This window comes from Staurois parvus, unplaced genomic scaffold (assembly GCF_062004578.1).
Source record: "Staurois parvus isolate SC_StPar_1 unplaced genomic scaffold, SC_StPar_1.0 ptg001284l, whole genome shotgun sequence".
Classification (NCBI taxonomy): Eukaryota; Metazoa; Chordata; class Amphibia; order Anura; family Ranidae; genus Staurois; species Staurois parvus.
Genome location: NW_028319080.1, coordinates 1,759,665 through 1,785,835, shown reverse-complemented (window position 1 = coordinate 1,785,835; position 26,171 = coordinate 1,759,665). Strand labels below are relative to the sequence as shown.

The following is a 26,171-nucleotide window of genomic DNA, read 5'->3' as shown; positions in this document are numbered from 1 at the left end:
TATTCTGCTCCATGTCTTTGCTAAAAAAAATCCCAATACGTGTAAATTAATTGGTTTACATGAAAGTTATAGCGTTTACAAATGGCGGTATATATACTGGAATCAGCGACTTATAGCTGCACTGCGGGACTGCGGCGGGCATTCTGACACTGGGTGGGAACTAACTGCCGCTGACATCCCCAGTGACACCAATACAGTGATCAGTACTAATAAAAAGCAAGCACACAGTACTAATGACACTGGGCAGGAAGGGGATAACATCTGGGGTAACCAAAGGGTTAGCTGTGTGCTGTGTGCTGTTTTACTATGTGAGCTGTGTGTGCTTTACACTGTAAGCCCACTGCTTTGTATGACTATGCCTTGCAGAGCCATATAAAGCAGTGTGCTGGAGCTGACAGGGGAGAGATCTGTATTGTTCACATATAAGTCTCAAACCAGGTTTCATCCTTGTGTGCTTTACTGTAAGCTGAGTGTTGTATTTTACTTGGGAGACATGCTGCGCAGAGAGATACAAAGCAGCATGTCCTTGTTGTTTACACACAGATCTCTCCCTTCTCAGCCCTGCCAACGATCATTGAGTCCCAGCCGAGAATAGCTGGCCAGGACCCAGTGATTGACATATCCATCAGCCAATAGCAATGCATATTTTCACCTGATTTTTCACAGTGGAGCCGCCCAGTGGAAGCAGTATATCTGCTATGGGGCAGCTCTTAAGTGGTTAATATAAAAAGTGTCAACTAGCATGTAGACATGTGCAGTTCGTTTCATTCTGTATCGAAATTCAGACGAGTTTTTTGGCATTCAGAGATTCAGATGTATCCAAATTTCTGAATTACAATAGTAGTGAATTTAAACGAATCTGCATTGAATAGAATAGCATAGATAGAACCATCTATTCTTCACAATGAATTCAGACCGATTTTGATATTTTCGATTCAAATACTTCGAATCCATTCAAAAAATCTGAATCCAGTTGAAAACGAATAAACAAAATGAAACAAACTGAAACTAATTTCGTTACGAAAAACGCAATGCAGAAACGTCTCAAACGCAACATGCTTAGGTGTGAACCTAGCCTTATAGCAGAAAATAAAAAATGTTTTTTTTTTTTTTTTCAAACTTTTCGGTCTTTTTTTCTTAGCAGAGTTGATCAAATACCACCAAAAGAAAGCTCCATTTGTGAGAAAAAAATGACATACATGTCATTTGAGTACAGCGTTGCATGTCCACGCAATTGTCAGGTAAAATATCGCCGTGCTGTATCACAAAAAATTGCCTGGTCAGGAAGGGGGTAAATCTATATTTTCACTTACGATTGGTATCCATATCCCATTCTATTTTATATTATACCGGCAGAAGCAATCTCCCAGTTATCAGCTCTCTGCACAGACAACTGTATAGGAGGAAAATCGCTGGCTGTGTGTAGGAAGGCTGTTGTCTCCATGTGCTTTACATACTGAAATCATTGCATAGGAATAATTCTACCAGGATTTTCACAAAGATTTAATATCCTGACTGTTTCACTATTTTACAGCTTCAGATGCCACTGTTGATGCCTCCAACAACCAGCACATCTGAGTCGTCATAATGGCATATTGCAAAACCTTCAAAAACTACAAGAGGAGAAAAAAGGCATTGAAGCACAAACAACCTATTAAACCGTTCTTCTGTAGGATTTTAGAGCCCATTCACACTTGTCATGCGACTTTGGACGCCAAAATGCCATGTTTTTCAATGACAACCGTTCATATCCGTACAACTTAAAGTTTCAGCAACATCAAAGTAGTTCATGTACTACTACTACTATGGTTGAACTGGATGGACTTTTGTGTTTTTTCAGCCAGACTAACCATGTAACTATGTAACTACTTTGGTACGACTCTTATGCAACTCGAGTGCCTTAGACCGCAATATAAACCCTTAAAAGTTGTATGAGAGTTGCACCTGAATGTTATACATGCAACAGTTGTCCATTATTATTAATGAAAGCCAAAGTTGTATCCAAGTTGCACCCATCCAAAGTTGCATTGTGAAGTCATGCAACTTTGGAGTCGTACAAGTGTGAATGGAGCCTAAGCAATACAGCTAGTGTGTGGATGGGGCTTAAGCACCCTAGTGGGGACACCAAGAACTTCACTCGTTAACTGCCTAATCACTAGGCAGGAGTTTGCGGTCATGTGGAATCAACATTAAGGCATAACTCCAGACTTAGAACCGAGCAACAACTAAGACAGTTAACCCTCTTGTAAGCCATAGCTAAATTGTTGCACTGATAACACTAAGCACTCTAGACACCACTACAAATAAAGAACACCACTTCCCGGGTGTTCAGCATACATGGACTGGTACCGCACAGCCTTTACTGGCATCCACCAATTCCTGTTGCCTCACACCCAGTGAAATGTCCACTGTTGCTTACGGAATGTTCTTCATTCACGGCTACATGCTTGTTCTCTCCCAGTGGCCCCTCTGCATTTCTCTCTTTCCCGTGATTTCCAGGCTAGGTCCCTAGGTACACTGTGCCGCAGATACGCTTCTAATTTGTGGGGAACCAGTTGCTAGTGAAGGGGCTAGGCATAACATACCTTCACTACCAGGATAACCATTACCCTTTGCCAGTCACCCATTCCTTGGCTGGATGGCTGCCTTTAGCAAGGACACATGCATGGCTGTCCCTAGCATGGGCAATATAGACTATGCTAGACTGCAAACTCCATGCTGGACTAAAATGTATTGTAACTACTGTAACCTACAGTCCCCTGATGTAAGCCCTGTTCTTTAGATACGTTGTGCATTCACCCCTTTTGAGAGACTTCAAACTAGGAATTTAGAGTAACAATGAACAGCCTTTACTGAAATTGCGGAAAACATACAGGAACAGTTCTTCCCTGAGGTTCTCTAGTGCCCATAGGGTTCTTTAGTGCCCATAGGGTGACCATACCTGTGTTAGCAGCAAGTTCATAGGTAGTCCATTGAGGCAAGAGTCCCTTTAGGAAGATAATCCACAAGAGGTAGCAAGTAATCCTTAAAGTCCATAATTGGCAGTAAGTCCAAAAGGCAATAAGACCATAGCTGGCACCTGAAAGTCCATAAAGTCAGCCGGACTCTCAGCTCTCAGGGTACCGCCACTGCCCCCCTCCCCGAAGGGAACATTGTCCAGCAGAGTAACACCCTACATCTTGGCATTGGTTCAGCAAGATCTCTCTCAGGGAATTTCCTTGAGCCTTTTTATGTGGAACTGTAGAAAATTGTTGGGAAAATCTACCCAATCAATTCCTAAGATCCACCACACATCTACATTGTAACATTTCAATTGAGAAACAGCACAGTGAACTCAGATAGCTTCAGAACGGGTCAGGAGAGAGAGAAAAATAAACCCTTTGGAAGCACCTGCTCACAAGTGCCTCGCTTAAGGGATACTGCCATTTATTTAAATCTGTTTGTTAGGAATGGTATCATTTTGAACCACAGAAGCCCAAAATTGTAAAAGATAAGTGCACTTTCAAACAAAGCTCAAATCATTTTTGTACCCCCCACTGTGCTAACCTATCTCTACTGTGCTAACCTATCCTCCTTCCCATTGCATAATTATCTTGAAATTGTGCCTAAGGTCTCCAGGATTTATTGATATCCCACTGCTGATCGTACATGTTCCATCCCTGCTTGTGGATTCGTTTCCTATTGGATTATATAGAGCCATCTCCTGAGGCAAGCTAGTCACCCTAGAGGCCATAGGCATGATTGCATGGTAAGTATGCCTAATGAGAAGGGGGGCTAGGCTAGTGCAATAGAGGGAAGAAAGGATATGTGCATTTTGTTTAAAAGTGGGATCCCTAGGCATCAAACAGGCTGTAAAAATACGAGGTGGTATCAAAAAATTTGAGACTAGTTTTGTAACACGCCAGAAGATGACAGCTCAAGGCTGCACGTGCTGTCACAGGGAGCATGGTCCTTCTTAAGTCAGTGTGCCAAAATACATTGTCCTGTGTACATTGGGAGCTGTGCAACTGGTGCTGTTCTGACCATGTGTGTTACCCAATCTGCTATTTCATAATGGACAGCATGTTAGAACATAGAGCTGAAAACAGCGTGATCTCACTTCTGCACCAACCCTACTAGCCAGATTTTCATTCTTCGTTCTTCCCTAAAATGAAGATCCAGCTGAAAGATCACTGTTTTGACACCATTACGGAAATCTGGCATGAATTGCAGAAAGCTTGACGTGCTTCGAAATGCTGGAAGCACTGTATTGCTGTGCAAAGGGACTATTTTTGAAGGAGATACCATGTAACCGTATATTAACCACTTCCCGTCCGACCCATGTATATAAACGGCTGGACGGGAGCAGTGCAGGGGCAGATGGCCATTTATAAACGTCCTCCCCACTTATCTGCTTGTACCCGCTCCCTGGGAGCCCGCAGCACTGTGATCCAGAGCCCAATCGTTGTACGGGACCTCTGTGTGAGGTCCCGATCATGTGATCACTGATTGGCCAATCAGTGATCACATGAATAGTAGTAGGCAAGATGTCACTTCTGACATCTATGCTTACTACGTGTGAAATCTGGGAATGATCACAGAGGTCACATGGTACAAGGCTGTTCACAACAGCCTTGTACCATGTGACAAGCTGTGACCAATCACAGCTCACACAGTATTTCTCAATGGATGCAAGAATGCATCCAGAGAGAAGGAGAAATGATTGTTTTTTACAGTCTTTATAGGTGTAAAAGCAATCAGTGTAAAAAAAAAATCTTCATCACCCTCCACAAGTAGTACAGTGTCACCATAGTGACTGCTAGGGTGACAGTATGTTTAAAAAAAACCCCACATAAATAATAATATAAAAAAAATAAAATAAAAATGTAAATGTTTTTGGGAAAAATTATAATTTTTAGTTATAAACTAATTTGGGTTATTTTTTTTACTAAAAAGATAAATGAATACATTTTGGCCAAGATTTATGAAGAAAGATTATTTATTTGCAAAATTTTATAAGAAAAACTATTTTTTAAAATTTTTTTTGACTTTTTCATTTATATAGCAAAAAAAAAAAAAAATCATAAAAATCCCAGTTGTGAATAAACCACCAAAATAAAGTTTTATCTGTCTCAAAAAAATGCTAAAAAATTCATATGGGTACAGTGTTGCATGACCGCGCAATTGTCATTCAAAGTGTGATAGCACTGAAAGCTGAAAATTGGCCTGGGCAGGAAGGGGGTGAAAGTGTCCGGACTCGAAGTGGTTAATAGCAAAAAGTCAAAAACGTATATTTTTTTTCAAAATTGTATTTTTGTATTGTATTTTTTGTTTATAGCGCATAAAGTACTTTCTTGTAGATGGAGCTAATCACCAAACTTTTTGATCCCACCTCGTACATATCTGTAGGAGGTCTTGTAGACCAAACAGGACTTGCTAAGGTATTTGAAATGTGTTACTTTCTCCACCAGAGCTTTCCTGTTTTAATGGATATTTTGGGTTAGAATGTATGTGGCTATAATAGGCGTAAAGGGAATATATAATGTTTTCTATAGCTTTTATTTAATTATATATTATACACAGAAGCATCATTTTTGTTTTATTGAGATTGCATGTAAATTTTTATTGTTGTTATGCAACCTAAAGCACATATAATGGAGCAGTTGGTATTAATATACTGTATTAGCTCCATCCAATTAGTGTGTCTTTACACAGAGACCCCCAAAGAGTTAGAGGGAAAATCCTCAGTTTATTGGCCCCGATTCATCATGTTACAATGGCACTTAATACAGTCCACAATTTACATTAAAGCCAGTCCACTTATACTTACCTTCCCTTTATTGTCCCACCACTTCATTTCTTGGAAGGACAGAGGAGAAGTATTCCTGTGTAAGTTCCAACTCTATCCTAGTTGGAGATTACAAAGACACTCTTTTTCTGCCTCCCATGAGATGGTGTCGGTGTCTGAGCACCTCCTTGACAAGCACCAATAATGTTGGAGGAAAGAAATTAAGTTACATGAACCCCAGTAATGAGAAGTGCTGGAAATTCACTCCCAGCAGTGAATAGAGCAGTGAGGAATCAAAGGGAAGCTGACTATATTCTAAATGCAGGACTGGGCATTAAAGAGAACCTGTTACTTTGCCCTGCATGGGCATTGCACAGAGTCATTTTAAAGTGTGCTACATGAGCTCCGAATTACTTTTATTAGTAATATTTTAGGTGGGCTAAAAAAGAATCAAATAATGTAACAAAAAACAAGAAAATACAAAAACCTGTATACATTCAAAAAAGGGGGCAGATTCAATGGACCACTTGGTCTTTTTTTCTGTTGTCATTTTGCTATGTTTCTAAAATAATTGAGTATTGTCTGTGATATTTTTTTTTTATTTGCCCAAAGGTTTGGTTCACACGAATCGACTCCAAAGTCATGCGATTTTCTGTGCAACTTTGGAATTCAACTTTAATATGACTTTGATATGACTATTACACTCTCTGGCACTGAAGTTGTATCAAAGTTGCATCATAATGCAACTTTGATACAACTTCAGTGCCAGAGAGTGTAATAGTCATAATGCAACATAATGAAGTCGCAGCTACCTCAGTAGGATCAATTAAAACAGACTTCAATTAAAACAGTTGTATTTTACATGTCCTGCAACTTTGGGTGTCTAAAATCATATCCAAAGTTGGGGGAGTGTGAACCGAGCCTAACATACAATTTTCCAGGGCAAGCTTTCGGGGTTCGCCCCTTTCTTCAAATTCCAAACTGTACTCCTTGGATATTGAGTACTGCGTGCAGATTGAAGAAGGGGGTGCACCCTGAAAGCTTATCCTGAAAAATTGTATGTTAGTGCAAATAAAAAAAGTATCATGGGCAGTAATTGTTTTTGTCACAAAAAAAAGTGCACCAATACGGATACAATCACCGCAAGCTAGTACGTTTCTAAAGAGATCTCCAGTAAACTTATTTTTGAGTTTGTGATGGGCATGTGACATGCAAACACCTTCTGTATTAAAGAAGCTCTATGGTGAGTCTAAGTCTAAATTGGCCCTAGTATGTCTATGCAGAAGATAGGGACCTTAGACTGGAAGCTCCTCGAGGGCAGGAACTGATGTGAATATACAATATATATCTAAAGAGCTGTGAAAATTGACAGTGCTATATATGTACCTTTAAAATATATATATATAACATTTTATTTATTTATTAGTTTTTTCAGTAGAAACCTGTATTAGTGTTAATGATGATTCTGCCTACACAAGTAAAAAAACAAACATCGAATGAAAATTAAAATTGTTCTTCATGTTTTCATATAATTCTACCATCATTGTTTTGGAAATTGCCCTGCAAAACCATTTTTTTTCCTTCATTTGACAAAAGTAATGTAATTTTTGATGTTTACAGACACTCATTTACTGTACACTCCAGCTTTACAGGTGTACCTCGGTTTACGAATGTAATTTGTTCTGCAGGATTTTTCGTATTGCAAAAAATTTGTAAACCGAAACGCGGTTTCCCATAGGAATGCATTGAATACCAATTAACCAGTTTCGGAGGTCAGAAAAAAGTAAAAAAAAGTCTTTTATCTATTCAAAACTCTTTATAAAATGCACTTTAAAGGCAAAAATACTATACAGGGACATGATTCAAAATTAATTCATAAATGCATTGAAAACCAATTAATCCGTTCCGGAGGTCAGAAAAAAGTCAAAAAAAGCCTTATCTGTTCAAAACTCGTTATAAAGGCATAGTACTGTACGCAGACATGATTCAAAATTAATTTGTAAATGCGTTGAAAACCAATTAATCCATTGCGGAAGTCAGAAAAAAGTCTTATCTGTTCAAAACTCTTTATAAAGGCATAGTACTGTACAGGGACATGATTGAAAAACAATTCGTAAATGCACTAAAAAACAATTAATCCGTTTGTATTGCGAAAAAAATTCATAAACCGAGCCAATATTTTCAATGGATTTTCATTGGTAAACCGAAAATTACGTTAACCGAGGTGTTCGTAAACCGAGGTACAGCTGTATATTTCAATTGTGGCAAACAAAAAGATTATCCTTTCACATCCTGAAAAATGTGGATTCAAATGTAGATGAGGTGACTAGGTCTGGAAAAAGAAATCCATTTGTTTCAATGCCTTATGACATTTTAAAGCAAAATAACCTATTAGTAAATTATTAATATTCATTGCATTACATTATATATTTTAATTACAATGAGACTGTATGATAATCAACTTTAGTGACGGTGAACATTCTTTCCTTCCGTTTCACACAATTTCCTGGCTCATGCACATTTCATGTTCAATCAGTCCCCCATCAACAATTAGCCCTGGTTCACATATATGCGGCCGTGCGGACTGCGTTTTTCGTGGGCATGAGAACCCATTCATGTGAATGGACTCCCGTCCCCGTGACACGCAGGGAAGAAGTCCCTGCACTTCGTCCAAAAACGCAGCCCGCTCGGGAACCTCGGTTTCCAGTACGGTTGCGTTTTCCAGTGCGGGCGGCGTGCCATTAGAACTAATGGCAGCCGCCCACGCGTCTGCATTTCTCTGTGCGGGTGGTGCGGCTGCACGAATTTTCGTGCGGATCCGCAGTGGCACCACCCGCACAGATGTGAACTTAGCCTTAGAAAATCATGCGTTCTTAAAAAACGTTTCAAACATGTTTGACAGGCCATTTTCAATAGCCGGGCAAAAACCAGCTGTTGCTGCGGGCACACTATTCGAAAATTGAACAATCGGTCTTTTGGTATGAATTTTTATTTGCTTTTCTGCTCATGTATGGCCCACCTATCTGCTTATCAGCCACACAAGCACTTCATTCAGTAGGATGATGGTATTGTGAGAAGGAGCAGTGAAGCACATCCATTGTGTTGCACAGCAAGGAAAGAAACGGGTAGAAAAAATGTAACGTAAGAGTAAATATGGCTTCCCCATGCATATATTGATAATATATAATTACAAACTATAATATCATATATACTTACAAACTACAGAGACACAAAGTATTTTAAATGTTTTAAAAAAAGCTATTCAAGTATGTATCCTTAATTCCAAATCTCCAGATTCCTTTTTTTTGTTGCTGTGTGTTGCTGTGATCTGTTTCTTCCAGTTAAAGGATGGCTATGTTCATTTTCCATGGCCTTGCTGTGGACTATGAACTGGAGATGCACTTTAAGGATCATACTGATTTCTACGCTGTAAGCATGTATGTGCATGCTCTTTTATTGTGTATTTAGTGAATTGTATAATTATGTATCTAATTACTAATGTGTATTTTTCATTATAGAGTTGAAGCACTTGTTAATAAAAATATATTTTTACAAAACTGTATTATCTTTCTTTGTCTTGTTTGTACTTAAAAATAAAGAACAGTGAAAATGTAACTCCGCTGTTCAACAGTCCACTACCAAGATCCCATAGTGATGTTTATAGATCCACGTTTTTCAACTGTTTTCATTTTCTTTTCTTCTTTTTAGGATGCTACTACTGATAATAGTTTGGCAAATCAGACACAGAAATGGTAGCTTTGATGCAAAAGCACTATGAGAGTGCAGATCCCTGCTCATTTATTATGCCCTTAAAGTGGTTGTAAACCCTTACATACAGTATACTCATTGAAGTGACTGGCCTCAGGTGATACCCAGAGATGAAACAAGTCTTCCTACATACGTTGTACCTGTTTATCTGCAGCCATTTGTCCCCTACATCCATCCAAAATGCAGAATCAATACAGGGATCTCTCAACTCTGAAAAGCAGGGGGCAAGGGGGCTAAAGTTACAACAGTGAGGAGAGCTAATTGGAAGGAAGAGACACCCCCCCTCACACAGCACACAGAAACAGGGCTGAGGCTGTCAATCACAGGCTGTGCTCTCCGCTGTCACCATTTTTCTCTTGGTGTCAGGAAAACTTGTCAGATGTTATTCATGCTGATGGCAGAGGAACAAAGCAGCAGACAGAAATGACACTTAGGGGTTTATTTACTAAAGCTGGAGAGTCCAAAATCAGACTCCCTTCTGCATAGAAACCAATCAGCTTCCAGGATTCATTGCCAAAGCTTCATTGAACAAGCTGAGGTTAGAAGCTGATTGGTTTCTATGCAGAAGGGAGTCTGATTTTGGACTCTCCAGCTTTAGTAAATAAACCCCTTAGTGTTCTGTATTGGGACAAGCACACACTATAAAGAGATACATTTGTTCATATTTTATGTCTGAAGTTTACAATCACTTTAAAGTGGAACTGAAATCAAAAAGTAAAGATTTGTTATAGTGAAAATCTAGAAATCACTAGGCTAAAGCCTCCTCCGCTCTTACACTCATAAGTGAAAGTAAAAACAGGCATAAAACATTGAAGATCCATACATTTTATGCCTGTTTTTACTTTCACATGTGAGTTTTATTTTACCTAAATAAATTGAGTCCTTTTACAGTACTTTACCATGTGGAGCTTTTCTCTTTCAAAATGATTACTGCGTAATACACAGTCTGTGGATTTTATTGGAAGAGCAGAGGAAGTTTTAGCCGCAGTGATCCTTTTGCCACATTTTAGTCCCATTGTGAGGGGGAAGCATTTCTGACCTCCTGTAATTAAGGGGTCACATTGTCTGATAAGAGGCTTTCTGCTTTAAAGGAGAAGCTCAGTTGCACCATGACAGTGTGGGGTTGAAGGGGTTAAAGCAGACGTTGAGGAGGTGATACGATGCTTCCGTACTGCCTGTCAAATGGTCTCTGAAGAGCAATCTAAGTGCAGATTTATCTTCAGAGAGCAAAGTGTGAGCAAACCCTTTATTATTTATTTTTAAAATGATTTTAAAATATTTTTTTGCAATTTTTAGAATCATATTTATTGGTTTATTTACATTTTAACCACCCTGGCGGTATTCCCGAGTGTAGCTCGGGGTAAAGTTTCAGTACCAAAAGCGGTAACCCCGAGCTACACTCGGGCTTACCATGCGGCATTGCTCAGGGATTCCCTGCAGCACTTACCTTGTCCTTCGCTCCCGCGATGCTTCCCCTGCAGTGTCCCCGGCCATCTCCTCCGGCCGATGCCGGCATCCGGCTTCTGTGTTCCGGTCCCTGTGACGTCGGGACGTACGGGCGCCGGAACCGGTGGAAAATTTGAAATTTTTTAAAAAATGACATTTTTTTTAAAACGATTATTTCATAGCAAAACATTCCTGTATCAAAGCATTTCACACACATTTTGTCCCGAGTGCTTTGTCCTGCGTCCTGCCTGCACTTTGACTGTTCTTTCTGCCTGGAAACTTAGAAACGTCCATGGCGTCCAAAAATCGTCCCTTTAGGTCAAAAGCGGTTTTAGACCAGCTAGAGAACAGCGATAGTAAATCAGAACCACTTGCAGAATTGAGTGATAATGATTCGTGGGGAAATTCGTCATCAGACACTGAAAACAATTTTGCGACTTTGCTCAGCGATGTGTGAACTTGGCGCTATATTTCAAATTTCAGTGTTTTTTTTTTGATTATGTTATTGAATTAACTTTATTATTATTTTATTATTATTTTTTATGAGTATTTATTAAATTCTAATTTATGATTTCGTGTTTCAAGTTTTATCCTACCCGGAATGTTTACTAGACTCTTGTTCGGACAGATTTCAGGGAGTTATTCCTAAATTACAGGCCTACAATGAAAAAACTACATATTTCCATGCAAAAAAATGTACCGCTTACAGCACCAAAAACTGAAATAATCATACCGCCAGGGAGGTTAAACAAACTTGTTGGGGCTTTGGTGAAATATCAGAGGTCTGAAGAGACGTCTGATGTCTCACTTTGAGTCAAAGAAAAGGAGTGAGGACAGAGATTCATTATTTTCTTTTCTCTGCAGCGTCAGCTGCACTGGACAGTGAAGAAATGAGAAGTGCTGTATGCAGAGTGTCTTCCTCTTCATTTGCAAACTGAAGCATAATAAACACAGTTTACTATGCTTCAATTATCAATTAACACAGTGAGTGATCAGTACTGATTGCCCACTGTGTTCATCCAGGAAAGGAAAGGGACACAAAATATAATATACTGTATTTACTGCCCCTCCCCCCACTCTCCATCACTAATCCTATCCTCATGTGCCTTGCAGCAGCCGGCTGGAGAGGAGAGCAGCCAGAAGTGCTGCAGGAGGCACACATGGGGATCAGAGCAGCGGTGGGGAGCACACAGGGGGGCTATATTTAGAGTGGCAGGGGGAGGGGGTGCTGGGAGCAGGCACAGGCACTGTTGATTCCCCTGCAAAGGACTAGTGGAGCCCAGTGCTGGAACTTGGCTCCAGTCTGCTGGGTGAGAGTTTGCAGCTGCTTCCTCTAGCCCTCTCCCCACTGTCTGGCTCTGCCTTGCTCCCTCCCCACACATTGCTTGGCCACACAAAGAGAAGAAGCGCAGCTGCTTGCCAGCCAGTTCCACGGGGGATTACAACTGATAAATTCCCAGCACCACACCAGACACTTTTCTGAGCATACAGCCTGGCAGGGCAGGAAAGGTGGATCAAGCATATATCTTCCCCACTCATGAACCATACCAGGGAACATGTGCCCAACATGGGGGGTACCTTGCAAGGTGGATCTCCTGGCAAAGCACTATGGGGTTGATTTACTAAAGACAAATAGATGGTGCACTTTGCAAAGTTGCTCCTGTTCTTAGTAAATGAGCATCCAATCCAATCCAATTAAATTCCATCATCCAATCATGTGCAAGCAAAAATGCTGTTTTTGTTTACATTTTCCTTGCACGTGATTAGGTATTCTTTGCAGAGTGAACCTTTACCTCATTTACTAAGCTCTGGAGCAACTGCTCTTTTAGAGGGCAACTGCACTTTGCAAAATGCACAGTCTATTTGCCTTTAGTAAATCAACCCCTTTGTCTTCATGTTGATGAGGACAGGATACTCTTCTCCATAACACCGGGCCGGTGGTTGTTTGGGTCTGCATGTGGGAAGAATCTTATCGGAATCTGGAAGACCCTTGAAAGTCATGGTTTTTGACAAGTCCTTTAATAAAATGTCCCATGACATGCATGTCAATCACACTAACCTTATTAGCGGTATTCCTGGTGTAGCTCGGGGTAAAATTTGAGTACCAAGAGCGGTAACCCCGAGCTACACTCGGGCTTACCATGCGGCGTTGCTCAGGGAGTCCCTGCAGTGCTTACCTTGTCCTTCGCTCCCGCGATGTGTCCCCTGCAGCGTCCCCGGCCATCTCCTCCGACCGATGCCGGCATCCGGCTTCCGTGTTCCGGTCCCTGTGACGGCAGGACTTTGCCGGAATCGGCGGCAAATTTGAAATTTTTAAAAAATGTCATTTTTTAAAAAATGATTATTACATAGTTGCTGTTTCAATGCATTTCACATACATTTTGTCCCTACTGCTTTGTCCTGTGCCCTGCCTGCATTTTGACTGTTATTTCTGCCTGGAAACTTAGAAAAGTCCAAGCGTCCCTTTACGTCAAAAGCGGTTTTAGACCAGCTAGAGAACAGCGATAGTAAATCAGAACCACTTGCAGAATTGAGTGATAATGATTTGTGGGGAAATTCGTCATCAGACACTGAAAACGATTCTGCGATTTTGCTCAGTGATGTGCGAACTTGGCGCTATATTTCAAATTTCAGTGTTTTTGGTTTGATTATATTATTGAATTAAATTTATTATTATTATATTATTATTTTTTATGATTATTTATTAAAATATAATTTATGATTTCGTGTTTCAAATTTTATCCTACCCGGGATGTTTATTAGACTCTTGTTCGGACAGATTTCAGTGAGTTATTCCTAAAAATTACAGGCCTACAATAAAAAACTACATATTTCCATGCAAAAAAATGGTACCGCTTTCAGCACAAAAAATCAGAAATAATCATACCGCCGAGGAGGCTAACCAGTAGCAGAAAACCTCATCAATCACAATGCCCAAAGCCCTCCAACCCATCGAGAGAAAAAGAAACTGCTGCCCATTGAGACACATCTATTTTTTTAGCTTACCTCCCACTAAATGACAGGGTGAGCAAATGACAGCTGCTATATAAAAGGAGTAGGGTCTCCCAGGTGACATCATTGTTCATACATGGCCAACAATGTCAATAGGACCACAGGTTGACTTTACCAAATTGCCAATCCAAAACCCCAATTCCAAAACAATTTTGGACGCTGTGTAAAATCTACATAAAAACATAATGCTATGATTTGTAAATCTCATAAACCCGTATTTCATTAACAATAGAACATGTCAAATGTTTTAACTGAGAATATGTACCATTTGAAGAAGAAATAAGGTTAGTTTGAAACTGATGGCAGCAACATGTCTCAAAAAAGTTGTAACAGGGCCATGTTTACCACGGTGTAGCATTGCCTCTTCTGGAAACTGAGGAGACCAGTTGCTGGAGTTTTGGGAGAGGAATGTTGTCTCATTCTTGCCTGCTCAACAGTTCTGAGTCTTCGTTGTCATATTTTCATTTCAAGATGTACCAAATATTTTCAATTGGTGAAAGGTCTGGACCTTAGACAGGACAGTTAAGCACTAGTATTCTTCTACTATGAAGCCATGCTCTTGTCATAGGTGGGGTTGTATATGGTGGACATAAATGGTGGTGGATTGTTAACATTGTCACCAAAACCACCATGACTTTGAGGTTCCTGGGGGGGCCACCCTCCTTCCCACTGACTTTGGACCCAGGACTAAGGAGACCCTCATTACAATGAACCATTTGCCCAAAAAGGTTATATCTCTTCCCTGGTTATCTGGCTGACCATGCATTACACCAGCTACCCTTTCCAGGCAATTAGGGCTGGATGGACTGTTTCTGGGACCCCTTGGCATACTGTGCATAGTGGAACTATGTGCAGGGGGTGAATTCCAGCATATGCAGGGTTACGAAACTTTATTATCTTACAGGTTTCAACCATTGTGTGCTGTAATTAGGTATATAATTATTATTATACAGGATTTATATAGCGCCAACAGTTTGCTCAGCGCTTTGCAATATAACGGGAGACAAAAGAGCAACAATACAGTTCAATACAAGAGGGATAGGAGGGCCCTGATCCTTGGAGCTTACAATCTAGGAGGTATAGGTGATAAGCTCTCACTTTGCTTAATCACCTCCAGAGTCCAGACTGCTAGGTGCCAGGAAGGAATCCATTGTTTTCTTGTGTTTGATTGTTTATTTGTTTATGTAATGCAATTTCTCCTGGGCCAGGCAATCCATACAAATATTATTTCTAAAATGTTTTTATTGTAATGTAAGCATTGAAATTTATACTGTGGCAATCTGACATTGACATGACAAAAATGTATAAATATTGTCCGTCGATCATTTAACCGCTTCCCAACCGTCCCGTAGCAGAAATACTGCTACAGGGCAGCACAGGTGCGCAAAATCACGTGTATATATACGTGATTTTGCATTTCCGGGTAGAGGGTGCGTGTGAGGCATTTGCGGCTGCATCTGTCAATCACCGGTCGGGTCCCAGCCAGTGATTACTCTTGATTGCCGAGCATCTCCGACAGGGAGGAGAGCTGTTTGTAAACAAAACAGTTCTCCTTCCAGTCAGCTCCTGCACACTGCTTTGGATGGCTGTGCACAGCAGTGTGCTTACAGTGAAGCACATGAACACAGCACTATGTAAAACAGCACACTGTTAACCCTTTGATCGCCCCTCATGTTAACGCCTTCCTGCCCAGTGCCATTAGTACATTGTCAGTGCTTTTTTTTTACCTGTATTGGTGCCTCTGGGGATGTCAGTGAAACCAAGTCAGTTCCCACCAGTGTCAGAATGCCGGCCGCAGTCCCGCTATAAGTCGCTGATCGTCGCCATTACAAGTAAAAATAAAAATCCCAGTATATATACCGCCATTTGTAGATGCTATAACTTTCACGTAAACCAATTAATTTACACGTATTGGAATTTTTTTTAGACATGTCGCAGAATACATTTTGGCCTAAATGTATGCTGAAATTTGATATTTTATATTTTTTTACTGGACATGTTTAATAGCAAAAAGTCAAAAATATAGTTTTTTTCTCAAAATTGTCGGCCTTTTTTTTTTTTATAGCGCAAAAAATAAAAAACGCACAGGCGATCAATTACCACCGAAAGAAAGCTCAATTCGTGGGAAAAAAGGACATAAATTTCCTTTGGGTGCAGCGTTGCATGACCGCGCAATTGTCAGTTAAAGTAATGCAGCGTTGTGACGCAAAAAATGGCCTGGCCAGGAAGGGGGGTAAATCCTCTTGAGGACAAGGGGTTAAACAAAATAATCAAGATTAGTATATACTAGGGCAGGGGTGGGCAACTGTGGCCCTCCAGCTGTTGGTGAACTACAAGTCCCATCATGCCTCTGCCTTTGGGAGTCATGCTTGTACCTGTCAGTTTTGCAATGCCTCATGGGACTTGTAGTTGTACAACAGCTAGAGGGCCACAGTTGCCCACCCCTGTACTAAGGTATTCCTGTTAAGATGTACAGTATGTTCTTCTAGCTTGCTTTGCATAGATTTGTTTTCTATGAATTGAGCTTGATATAAATACAGTTCAGGAAACAAACCTAAAAACTGTAACTGACAAAAACCCCAAGTATCACATAATAAAATAATCGCTGTTCAGGTAGGAGAAAGCAGAAAATAAGGTGCTATGAGTTAGCAGGGTAAATTAAAGGGCAACTCCAACCAAAATGGTAGCGTTGCAGTGGCTGGGTTGTTAAAATGTGTAATTTTATCTAACTAGTGTATGATTGTGCTTGGGGACAGATTCCCTTTAAAAGACCAGTGCATCCAGATAATACGTTTAATTTGTTTTTAGATAATTTTTATATGTATCTTTTTATTTAAAATACATTTCAACTAAATTTTAATGTTTATTATTTATCATTTTCGTTCAAATTAAGATTAGAGTTGTAGTATAGCATTACCTTGACTGGCTTGTCAAAATTTGTTTTATTTTTATTATTTTTTTTTTTTTATATTATTTTATCCATCAAGTTAACTACTGAGTGGCTCAGCTTGGGGGCAGATTCCCAGTGCACCCAGATTTCATAATACATTTAAATGTCCACTTTTAAAATTTAAATGTATTATTTACATTTAAATGTATAATGAATTTCAAATGCAATTTTACTTTCTATTATTGATCATTTCAATTTAAATCAAATGTTGTTTTGCTGTATAGTAAACCCTGACCAGCTTGTCAAAATGTGTTGTTGGATTTAAAAAGATAACTACTGAGCAGCAGAGTTTGGGACAAATTCCCATTAAGACCAGAACACCCTATATTTGGTTTTGATAGATGCCGAAGAGTTAGACCACCTGACAATTTCGTATATTTATTGTTGGGACTCAATGCAACAGGAGGAACTGGAACACATAAAGATGGATGGAATCACCCTAACCTACCAGGTGGACAGGAACAGAGTCTAAAATTATGGCAGGGAGATCTTTCTATTGGAATGTCCATGGAATATAAGAATCCCAGGACTGGCCCAGCCCACCACACTAGGTAGCTTTGGTAAGTCAAGATTCCAAGTGGTTGGGCAAGTCAAAAGTGTTTTGAGAGGGATGTTCATTCATAACAGTCGTGGTACAGAGTGAGTACAACCTAGGAAAAGAAAATAACATTTAATGACCTCCATAGCATCTCTCAGAGAATGTCCATTCTTAGTTTATTTTATGCATACAGAGGCAGCAAATGACATTTACAAAAAAATCCACAAATTTGGAAACACTTAACAAAGGATTATATCATGGATAATCAGACAAGTTAAAGCTAAACTCCAGGCAGATATTAAAACACATCTACACCCTGCATTTTTGTTTTTAATATAACACTGCAGCTTGCCAGTCTTTAGATGTGTTGCCTGCATTAGTTTTCTTTTTTTCCCCAGACTTTTTTCCTTTATTTTCATCTAGTAATCCTGCAAATAGCACATTTGCTGTCCTAGGGTGACAAGGCTGTCTCACTGAATTATACCTACCGTATTTTTTGCTCCATAAGATGCACCTGACCATAAGACGCACCTAGGTTTTAGAGGCAGAAAGCAGGAAAAAAAATATTCTGAACCAATGGACTGCAGACATTATACAGGAGATGACCAGAGACTGCGGACACAGTACAGGAGATGGCCAGAGACTGCGGACATAGTACAGGAGATGACCAAGAGACTGCGGACACAGTACAGGAGATGACCAGAGACTGCGGACAGTACAGGGATGACCAGAGACTGCGGACATAGTACAGGAGATGACCAGAGACTGCGGACACAGTACAGGAGATGACCAGAGACTGCGGACAGTACAGGAGATGACCAGAGACTGCGGACATAGTACAGGAGATGACCAGAGACTGCGGACACAGTACAGGAGATGACCAGAGACTGCGGACACAGTACAGGAGATGACCAGAGACTGCGGACATAGTACAGGGGATGACCAGAGACTGCAGACATATTACAGGAGATGACCAGAGACTGCGGACATAGTACAGGAGATGACCAGAGCCTGCGGACACAGTACAGGAGATGACCAGAGCCTGCGGACACAGTACAGGAGATGACCAGAGACTGCGGACACAGTACAGGAGATGACCAGAGACTGCGGACACAGTACAGGAGATGAGCAGAGACTGCGGACACAGCACAGGAGATGACCAGAGACTGCAGACATATTACAGGAGATGACCAGAGACTGCGGACAGTACAGGGGATGACCAGAGACTGCGGACATAGTACAGGAGATGACCAGAGACTGCGGACAGTACAGGAGATGACCAGAGACTGCGGACATAGTACAGGAGATGACTGCTGACCTTTGGGGAGGGAGGGGAGTCGATACCTGAATTTGACAGGTACCCGCTCTTACTTCCGTGGAGTTGTTCTTTAGTTAGTGTCCGCTCTGCAGCGGGACCTTACCTGTTCCTCTATCCAGCGGCGCGCTGTCTTCCCGGCTTCTGTAGTGTGGGCGCTTGGTTTGACAGCCGGGTACCCAGTGCGCATGCACAAGAAGCGCTGCGCTTTGTGATTGGTCCGGCGGCTTCTGGGACCTGTCATGTGTCCCAGGTGCCGCCTTACCATTCACAAACAGCACCGCTTCTTGCGCATGCGCACTGGGCACCCGGCTGTCAAGCCAAGCGCCCACACTACAGAAGTCAGGAAGACAGCGCGCCGCTGGATAGAGGAACAGGTAAGGTCCCGCTGCAGAGCTGAGCGGCCGGCCCAGTATTCTGACACGGCGGCGGTGGAAATACTGGACCGGCTGCTCCATATTCGCTCCATAAGACGCACTGACATTTTCCCCCCTTTTTTGGGGGGAAAAAAGTGCTTCTTATGGAGCAAAAAATACGGTATATAGATATAGGAGCAGCGTTGTCAGTCTAGGCTGCTCAATTGATTTGGAGTATAAACATGTCCTTTCTTCATCTACATTACATTGGGGGTGGGGAATTTGTAGTTTACAGAAATGAGCTTGGAAGCAAGAAAACATTGTTTGAGATTGGAGTTCACAAGGACATGATTACCGGGTATTTTCTGCTCTTGCGAAATGCAAACTAATGCAACCACTACAGCTAAGGACTGGCAAGCTTCAGTATATTACATTTTTCTTCTATGGTTGTGAAAAAAAAAACTAAATTTAATAATTCACCAATTCTCATCATTAAAGAATAAGTTCACTTAAAAAAAATAATAAGAAGAAATCCACATTTTTTGCAGGTTAAAAAAAGTACATTTACTATTTTTACTGTAGGAGTCTGGAAAGCACTGTACCCATGATCAGCAGATTGGGGGTGCCATGTAGGACTCCTACAGACTGTCCGTGTAAGCGGTCTGCATGTACCTCATACGGGCAGGCAGCTTCACACTAACAGGAAGAATCAATGAACTACCACAGTGCTCAACAGCGCCCTCAGAAGTTTATTGAGAACTACAATCCAAGAGCCGCAAGGGCTGCTGGTACTTGTAGTTTTCCCATTCACAGAACACTGTAAATGAATGACGCGGCCAGGCAGAGAAGATCCCCTGCTCACTGACACAACGGGAGGGGTGGTGGGGTCCGGTTCTACAGTAACATGTTACATGTTACACCCTGCAAATAAGTGTAACATGTAACATGTTATCAAAGGGGGACTTATCCTTTTACACAATCTGTGCTAATGGATAGCTTGGCTGCTTGCAAGGAACTGATATACTGTTTGTTAATTCCCAACAGAAAATAGGAAATTGCAGTAGATTCAAAATAAAAATTTAAAATGTGCTAAGCATAAATACCATGCGATCGATCAAGACTATGTACATAAAATGAATATATCAATAATCAATAAATAATTAATTAAAACCACCATGCAATTTATAAAGTGTTCATAAATAATCATATGGATGTACTGTAATAACTGAATGTTCAATCATATACTGCAAAAACGTTAATCAATTTTCAAATTCCAATGTGTCTTCCACAAAGCCTAAAAGTGGATGTGAACTGTGACTTCCACAAGCCTTCAGACCATGAGTTCCAGTAGTGAAGCACCGATACCCAAGAGTAAGTGGTATGCTTACCAGATCCTATACCTCCCAGATGGAGGTAAACCATCTGGGAGGTGTAGGGGTAGATTCTGCCAGGAGTCCGTCTGCTCAGCAGGGAATCTGCCCACTAATCCCCACTGAGCAGATGGATGGCTGGTCTATGTCCGTTCCGCCTATGCAGAGCAGACACAGACACAGCCTGCTCTCCTCTAATGACAGTCGGATGCCTGTCTGTTTACACCCAACTGCCATTCGATCCGCTAGATGGATGGGGAACAGATCCCCATCTGTTTGTTCTTAGCGGATCAGATCGAATTGTATGTCGGTGGGTGTAAAGGGCCACAAGTCCTTTTACATCTGCTACTCCATAGAGGATAACGGAGGGTCCGATCAGGTCCGCCTGAAAAACTGACAGGCAGGCCCAATCAGTCCACCTGTGTGAAAGAGACCTTATTGATTTCCCCAGATGGATGAATACCACTCAAAAAGCCCCAGATCTGCTGCACTTCAATATCTCTCTTGCTTTGGAACTCAATAGAACCAATAGAACCAGCACTGCAGCCCTCCAGATAAATCTTACATGCCACTTGGCCTCACAGCATCCATGAGGGCCAAAGAGGGCTCTCATAGTGCAGTATGTTAAAAGCTTTATTCACATAAGTGCTATCCAATTATACAGTAAATATAAAACTATACCACGCTGGCTTGATCACTCAAAAGAATGCCGCTGTCATCCAAGACAGCAGCGTCTGATGTCAGGGAACTTGACTCCGCAAACCTCTCTGAAAAGCCAGCCCTTTTTATCCAATTGGACAAAATGCTTTAAGTGGAGTTGAGTATATATGCTGTGTTGTATTTTACTGTACTTACCCCTGACCACTCCATTCTGTATGCTCCATACTTCTAAAAGGCTCTACTTTGTACTCTGTGTTGTACTTATGTCAGGGTCCTGTCCACGGCAGGAGCTCTGGAAGATCTGCCATTTCTGCAATACTCTACATGGCTGCAGAAGGACACATCAGCCTCAGTCTGGTGCCAGACGGCCTTTATAAGGAGGCTCATCACTTCCTCTGGTTGCTGGATGATCTCTAGCTCCCCGTGCCCTGTTCCCTGTTATTCTGACTTGTGATCTCCTGTTACCGATTTGGCTGGCTCCTGGACCTGTCTACTCTGATTTACCCCTGATCTGACCTCGGCTTGGCTTACAGATACTCTCTCCCTCTCGCTCCTCTGTGTATGACCTCGGCTATCCCATCTGACTACGACCGCTCTGATTCCCACCAGGTACCTGACCTTGGCATTAACCAACTATCCAGTAAACATCCAAATCCCGGAAGGGCTTACATACTACGCACAGGCGCCTCCTGTCTGCAGACCTATCTCCGTGCACCAGCCGTGCTTCTGAGTGGACCACCAACCAGCACTCCTACAGGCGACCTGTGCAACTTTGGGCCTGACTCCCGCTGTCCCACTCTCAGGGGAGCCGGAACTTAGCCACAAGGGAAGCCCTCTCTCCATTGGCCTCCAGCACCAGGTATGTGATAATTTACAGTTGCAAGAAAAAGTATGTGAACCCCTTTGAGATTACGTGGAGTTTTGCATGAATTGGGCATAAAATGTGCTCTGAACGTCATCTGTTTACATGTTATGTGCAATTAAACCATGGCAACATCTAATGTTTGTGTAGTATTATGTTCAGCACACCAACCTGCACTTTCAGGTCAAGTTTTGCTGCATGCTCTTACCTTTTTCCCTTATATCGGACCACCAACCAAATCATGCCAATGGCTAACACACAGAATGCAACTATTAGACCTACATTCAGTCCTACTGGAGCTTTAGAAGGTTTCTCTGTTAACAAGAAATGAGAGACATTTATTAGTGATTAGGTTTACTTCCAAAGAAAGAGAAAAAAGAAACCTTCCTGCCTCCCCTCTTAATGCCTACCAAAAAATTGCCAGTATCCACCTAAGCAGATACTGTATTGCACAGAGCTATGGAGTGTCTAAACAGACCTTATGCAGAGTATTTATAATACCATAAATATAACTACAGTGCTTAACATGCAACTTTGTATTTTAAAATTTAGCAAAATATATAGAGGTTGGACAAACACTACATGACTTGCAGGTGTGAAAGTGACATGTTTCACATTGAAAGCAGAAGTGATGTAACATTATTTTGCTTACGCTGTGTGATGAGACACCTAGCTAACAGGTGGGAATCTTCACTTTTTCATGCACTGCTTGAGCTGCTTGTATTACAGAGTCATGTCAGAGCTTACTGAGTTTCAAAGAGGGAAAAATGTTGGTGCCGCTTAGCTGGTGCCTCTGTGACTGAAGTTGCCAATTTATTTGACTTATATTTATAAATTCCCAGGGGAATTCAGGCTGTCTCGGATGCCAAAGGCAGTCCAACACCAACTCCTTTAATCTACTTGCCATCATGGAAACCTGGCTCCATGATTCTGACACTTATCCTGCTTCCCCCTCCCATAGTAATCTTGTCGGAACTCAGACCCAGTGGGCAGAAAGGAGGTGGAGTGGGAATCCTTCTATCCCCCATAGCACCTTTCAGGTACTTCACCCTTCTCCCTCTCTATCACTCTCCTCATTTGAGGCACATTGCATTTGTCTGTTTTCTCCAGTATCTTTAAGAATTGCTATGATCTACTGGCCCCCTGGACCAGTATCAAACTTCCTTGATTCCTCTGCCTGGCTGCTGTACATTCTGAAATCCCCACAATCATTCTTGGAGACTTCAAAATCCCTGTTAATGCTAACACTCTTGCTACTATTACATTTCTCAGTCTAACCTCCTCTTTTGACCTGAAGCAATGGATACATGCTTCTACTCACTCTGATGGCAACAACCTTGACCTTGTTTTCTCCTACCTATGCACTCCATGCAACCTCAGTAACAATCCTTTCCCTCTCTCTGATACTACCTTATTAGCTTCACTCTCTCCCTGTCTTCTTCCTTCTCTCCCTCCAATCACCTAACAATTACCCACAGAAACCTCTGCCACCTTAACCCTTCTCTTCTCTACTACTGACCAACTCTATGGCAAAATCTCACCCCTGTCCTGCCCCAACCTAGTCACTTCTGTCTACAATAGTTCACTGTCATCCATCGTAGACACAATTCCCCCCCCCCCCAACAGGCACAGAATCAGGTCCCGACCCCTACAACCTTGGCAAACAGATAAAACCAGAAGTCTGAAAAAATGTAGCAGTGCTCTGGGGCTCCTGTGGAGCAAGACTAGGTCTTGGTCTTTCAATAGATCTGCCCTTCAAAAATAATATTCCTGCCTCTACGTTGCCAAGCAGACCTATTTTATCACTCTCATTAACACCGTCTTATCCAGTCCCCGTCAACTCTTCTCTACCTTGACCATTCTACTTTGTCCTACACTGTCTCCACCCACTACCTCCATCACTGCCCAGGAGACCGCCAATCACTTTAAAAATAAGATTGATACAATTCGTGATGAGATCTCTGCTGTAAAGACATCTCTCCCACTTATCACTCCATGTCTACAGGTACACTCATTATTTCCCTCATTCAACCCAGCTACTATAGACGAGCTTGCTAAACTTTTTTTCTAATACCCACTTAACCACTTGCCCACTGGATCCTGTTTCCTCACAAATGCTACGATCACCCTCTGGCTCTATCCTACAATCTATAACTCACATCTTCAATCTCTCCCTCTTCTCTGGCATCTTCCCCAACTCTCTAAAAATGCACTAGTCACTCCCATACTAAAAAAACCCTCACTGTACCCCACCAATCTAAAAAACCTATGCCCCATCTCCTTGCTCCTTTTCCTCCAAATTACCTTAGCGTCAGTCTACAACAGACTGCACGACCATCTCAATGAAAATAACCTTCTTGATCCCCTTCAATCTGCATTTTGCTCTCAACACTCCGCAGAAGCTACTCTCCTAAAACCAAAGGACACTATTCTATACTCATACTTCTGGACCTCTCTGCTGCCTCAGTGGGCCATCCCCTACTCCTCACAAAACTTCACTCCATTGGTCTCCGTGACTGTACTATTCGCTGGTTCTAACCATCTTACCTATCTCACCATGTCTTGAGCATCAATTACAATCTCACTTCCTACTTTCCTCTTCTTTTTTCTGTCGGGGTCCTCCTAGGTATTGTTCTTGGTCCTATCCTTTCTCGATCTACACCTCATCCCTGGGTCAGTGATAGCCTCCCATGGCTTCCAATACCATTTTTCTGTTGATGACACCCAAATCTATCTTGTTGACTTCTCTGTTAAGATTGAAGACTCAACTATTAACCGTCCTTGCATGCCAAGTTGCTAGGCGTTATCCTGGACTCTGACCTATCCTTTCACCCCACATCTAATCAATGTCCAAAGCTTGCTGCCTCAACCTATATAACATCTCCAAAATACTCCCCTTCCTAACCAATGACACAGCAAAGCTTCTAGTTCACTCCCTGGTCATCTCTTGCCTTGACTACTGCAATTTCCTTTACATAGGCTATACCTTCTTCAGTCCATCCATTTCACCAACCATTCAGTGTCTGCTATTTTTCGCTGCCAATCCCTCCACTGACTTCTGCTCTCCCAACAAATTAAATTAAAAATACTAACAACTTTCAAAGCCATCCACAACTCGGCCCCCAGCTACATCACTACCCTAGTCTCAAAATACCAACCAAATTGTTCTCTTCGTTCCACCCAAGGCCTCCCCTGTCAGTTTCTTTCCATGCTTGCATTCAGGACTTTTTCTGAGTCTCTCCCAATCCTATAGAATTCCCTATCCCAATCTCTCCTACTATCTCCTACTCTGTCTACATTTAGATGACCCCTGAAAACCCATCTCTGCAGACGAGTCTTTCCTGCCCCCACCTAATATCTGTTCTTTATTTTCCCCATCAGCTCATCCCCCACAGTTATTACCTTTTGTTTCGATTGACCCTCCCTTTTAGATTGTAATCTCTAATGAGCAGGACCCTCTGTTTCCTACTGTATTAAATTGTATTGTAATTGTACTGTCTGTCCTCATGTTGTAAAGAGTTGCGAAAACTGCTGGCACTATATAAATCCTTTATAATAATAATAATAATAATAATAATAAAATCATGTCTAAAAATGAAGTTGAAATAAGTTTTATAATGGGGTCTTAACAACCAATGGTATATATTGTCCTCAATGTCAATTTCAAAAAAGCATGTCCCAGTAAAAGTAGTAACACGTGGGTGGAACTTTCAAACGGTTGATTCAAACTAAACTGATGATGTGTTTTCAGACTTCTCTTCACCACAGGCAAATGCAACTTATATGCGTCAAATGTTTTCACAAACAAAAATTCTACGAGCCAAGAGGATGTCCCAGCTGTATTGGAAACTGATATGAAATGTTGGTTTCCAGAGAAAAAAGTCAGACTCGAGAATTTTTTTTAACAATGTCATATATATATATATATATATATATATATATTTATTTTATTTATTTATTTCAGGTACTTATATAGCGCCGTCAATTTATGCAGTGCTTTACATACATATATTGTACATTCACATCATATATATATATATATATATATATATATATTTTTTTTTTATGCATCAAAGCCATCAAAGAGTTATAGGGCAGGAGGACTTGCAATTGGGCTGCAGAACACA

The 26,171-nt window shown here is 41.3% G+C and overlaps 1 protein-coding gene across 1 annotated transcript in view; it reads left to right on the top strand.

The window, feature by feature from the left end:
• The window catches only part of LOC149437615 (class I histocompatibility antigen, F10 alpha chain-like), a 45,641-nt gene extending 36,312 nt beyond the window's left edge, over positions 1-9,329 (top strand). The window contains exon 8 of the mRNA XM_089660865.1: positions 1,535-9,329. Coding sequence (XP_089516991.1) covers positions 1,535-1,588 — 54 coding nt within the window. The 3' untranslated portion in view covers positions 1,589-9,329. The remainder of the gene's footprint in view (positions 1-1,534) is intronic.
• The last annotated feature ends 16,842 nt before the right edge of the window (positions 9,330-26,171 follow it).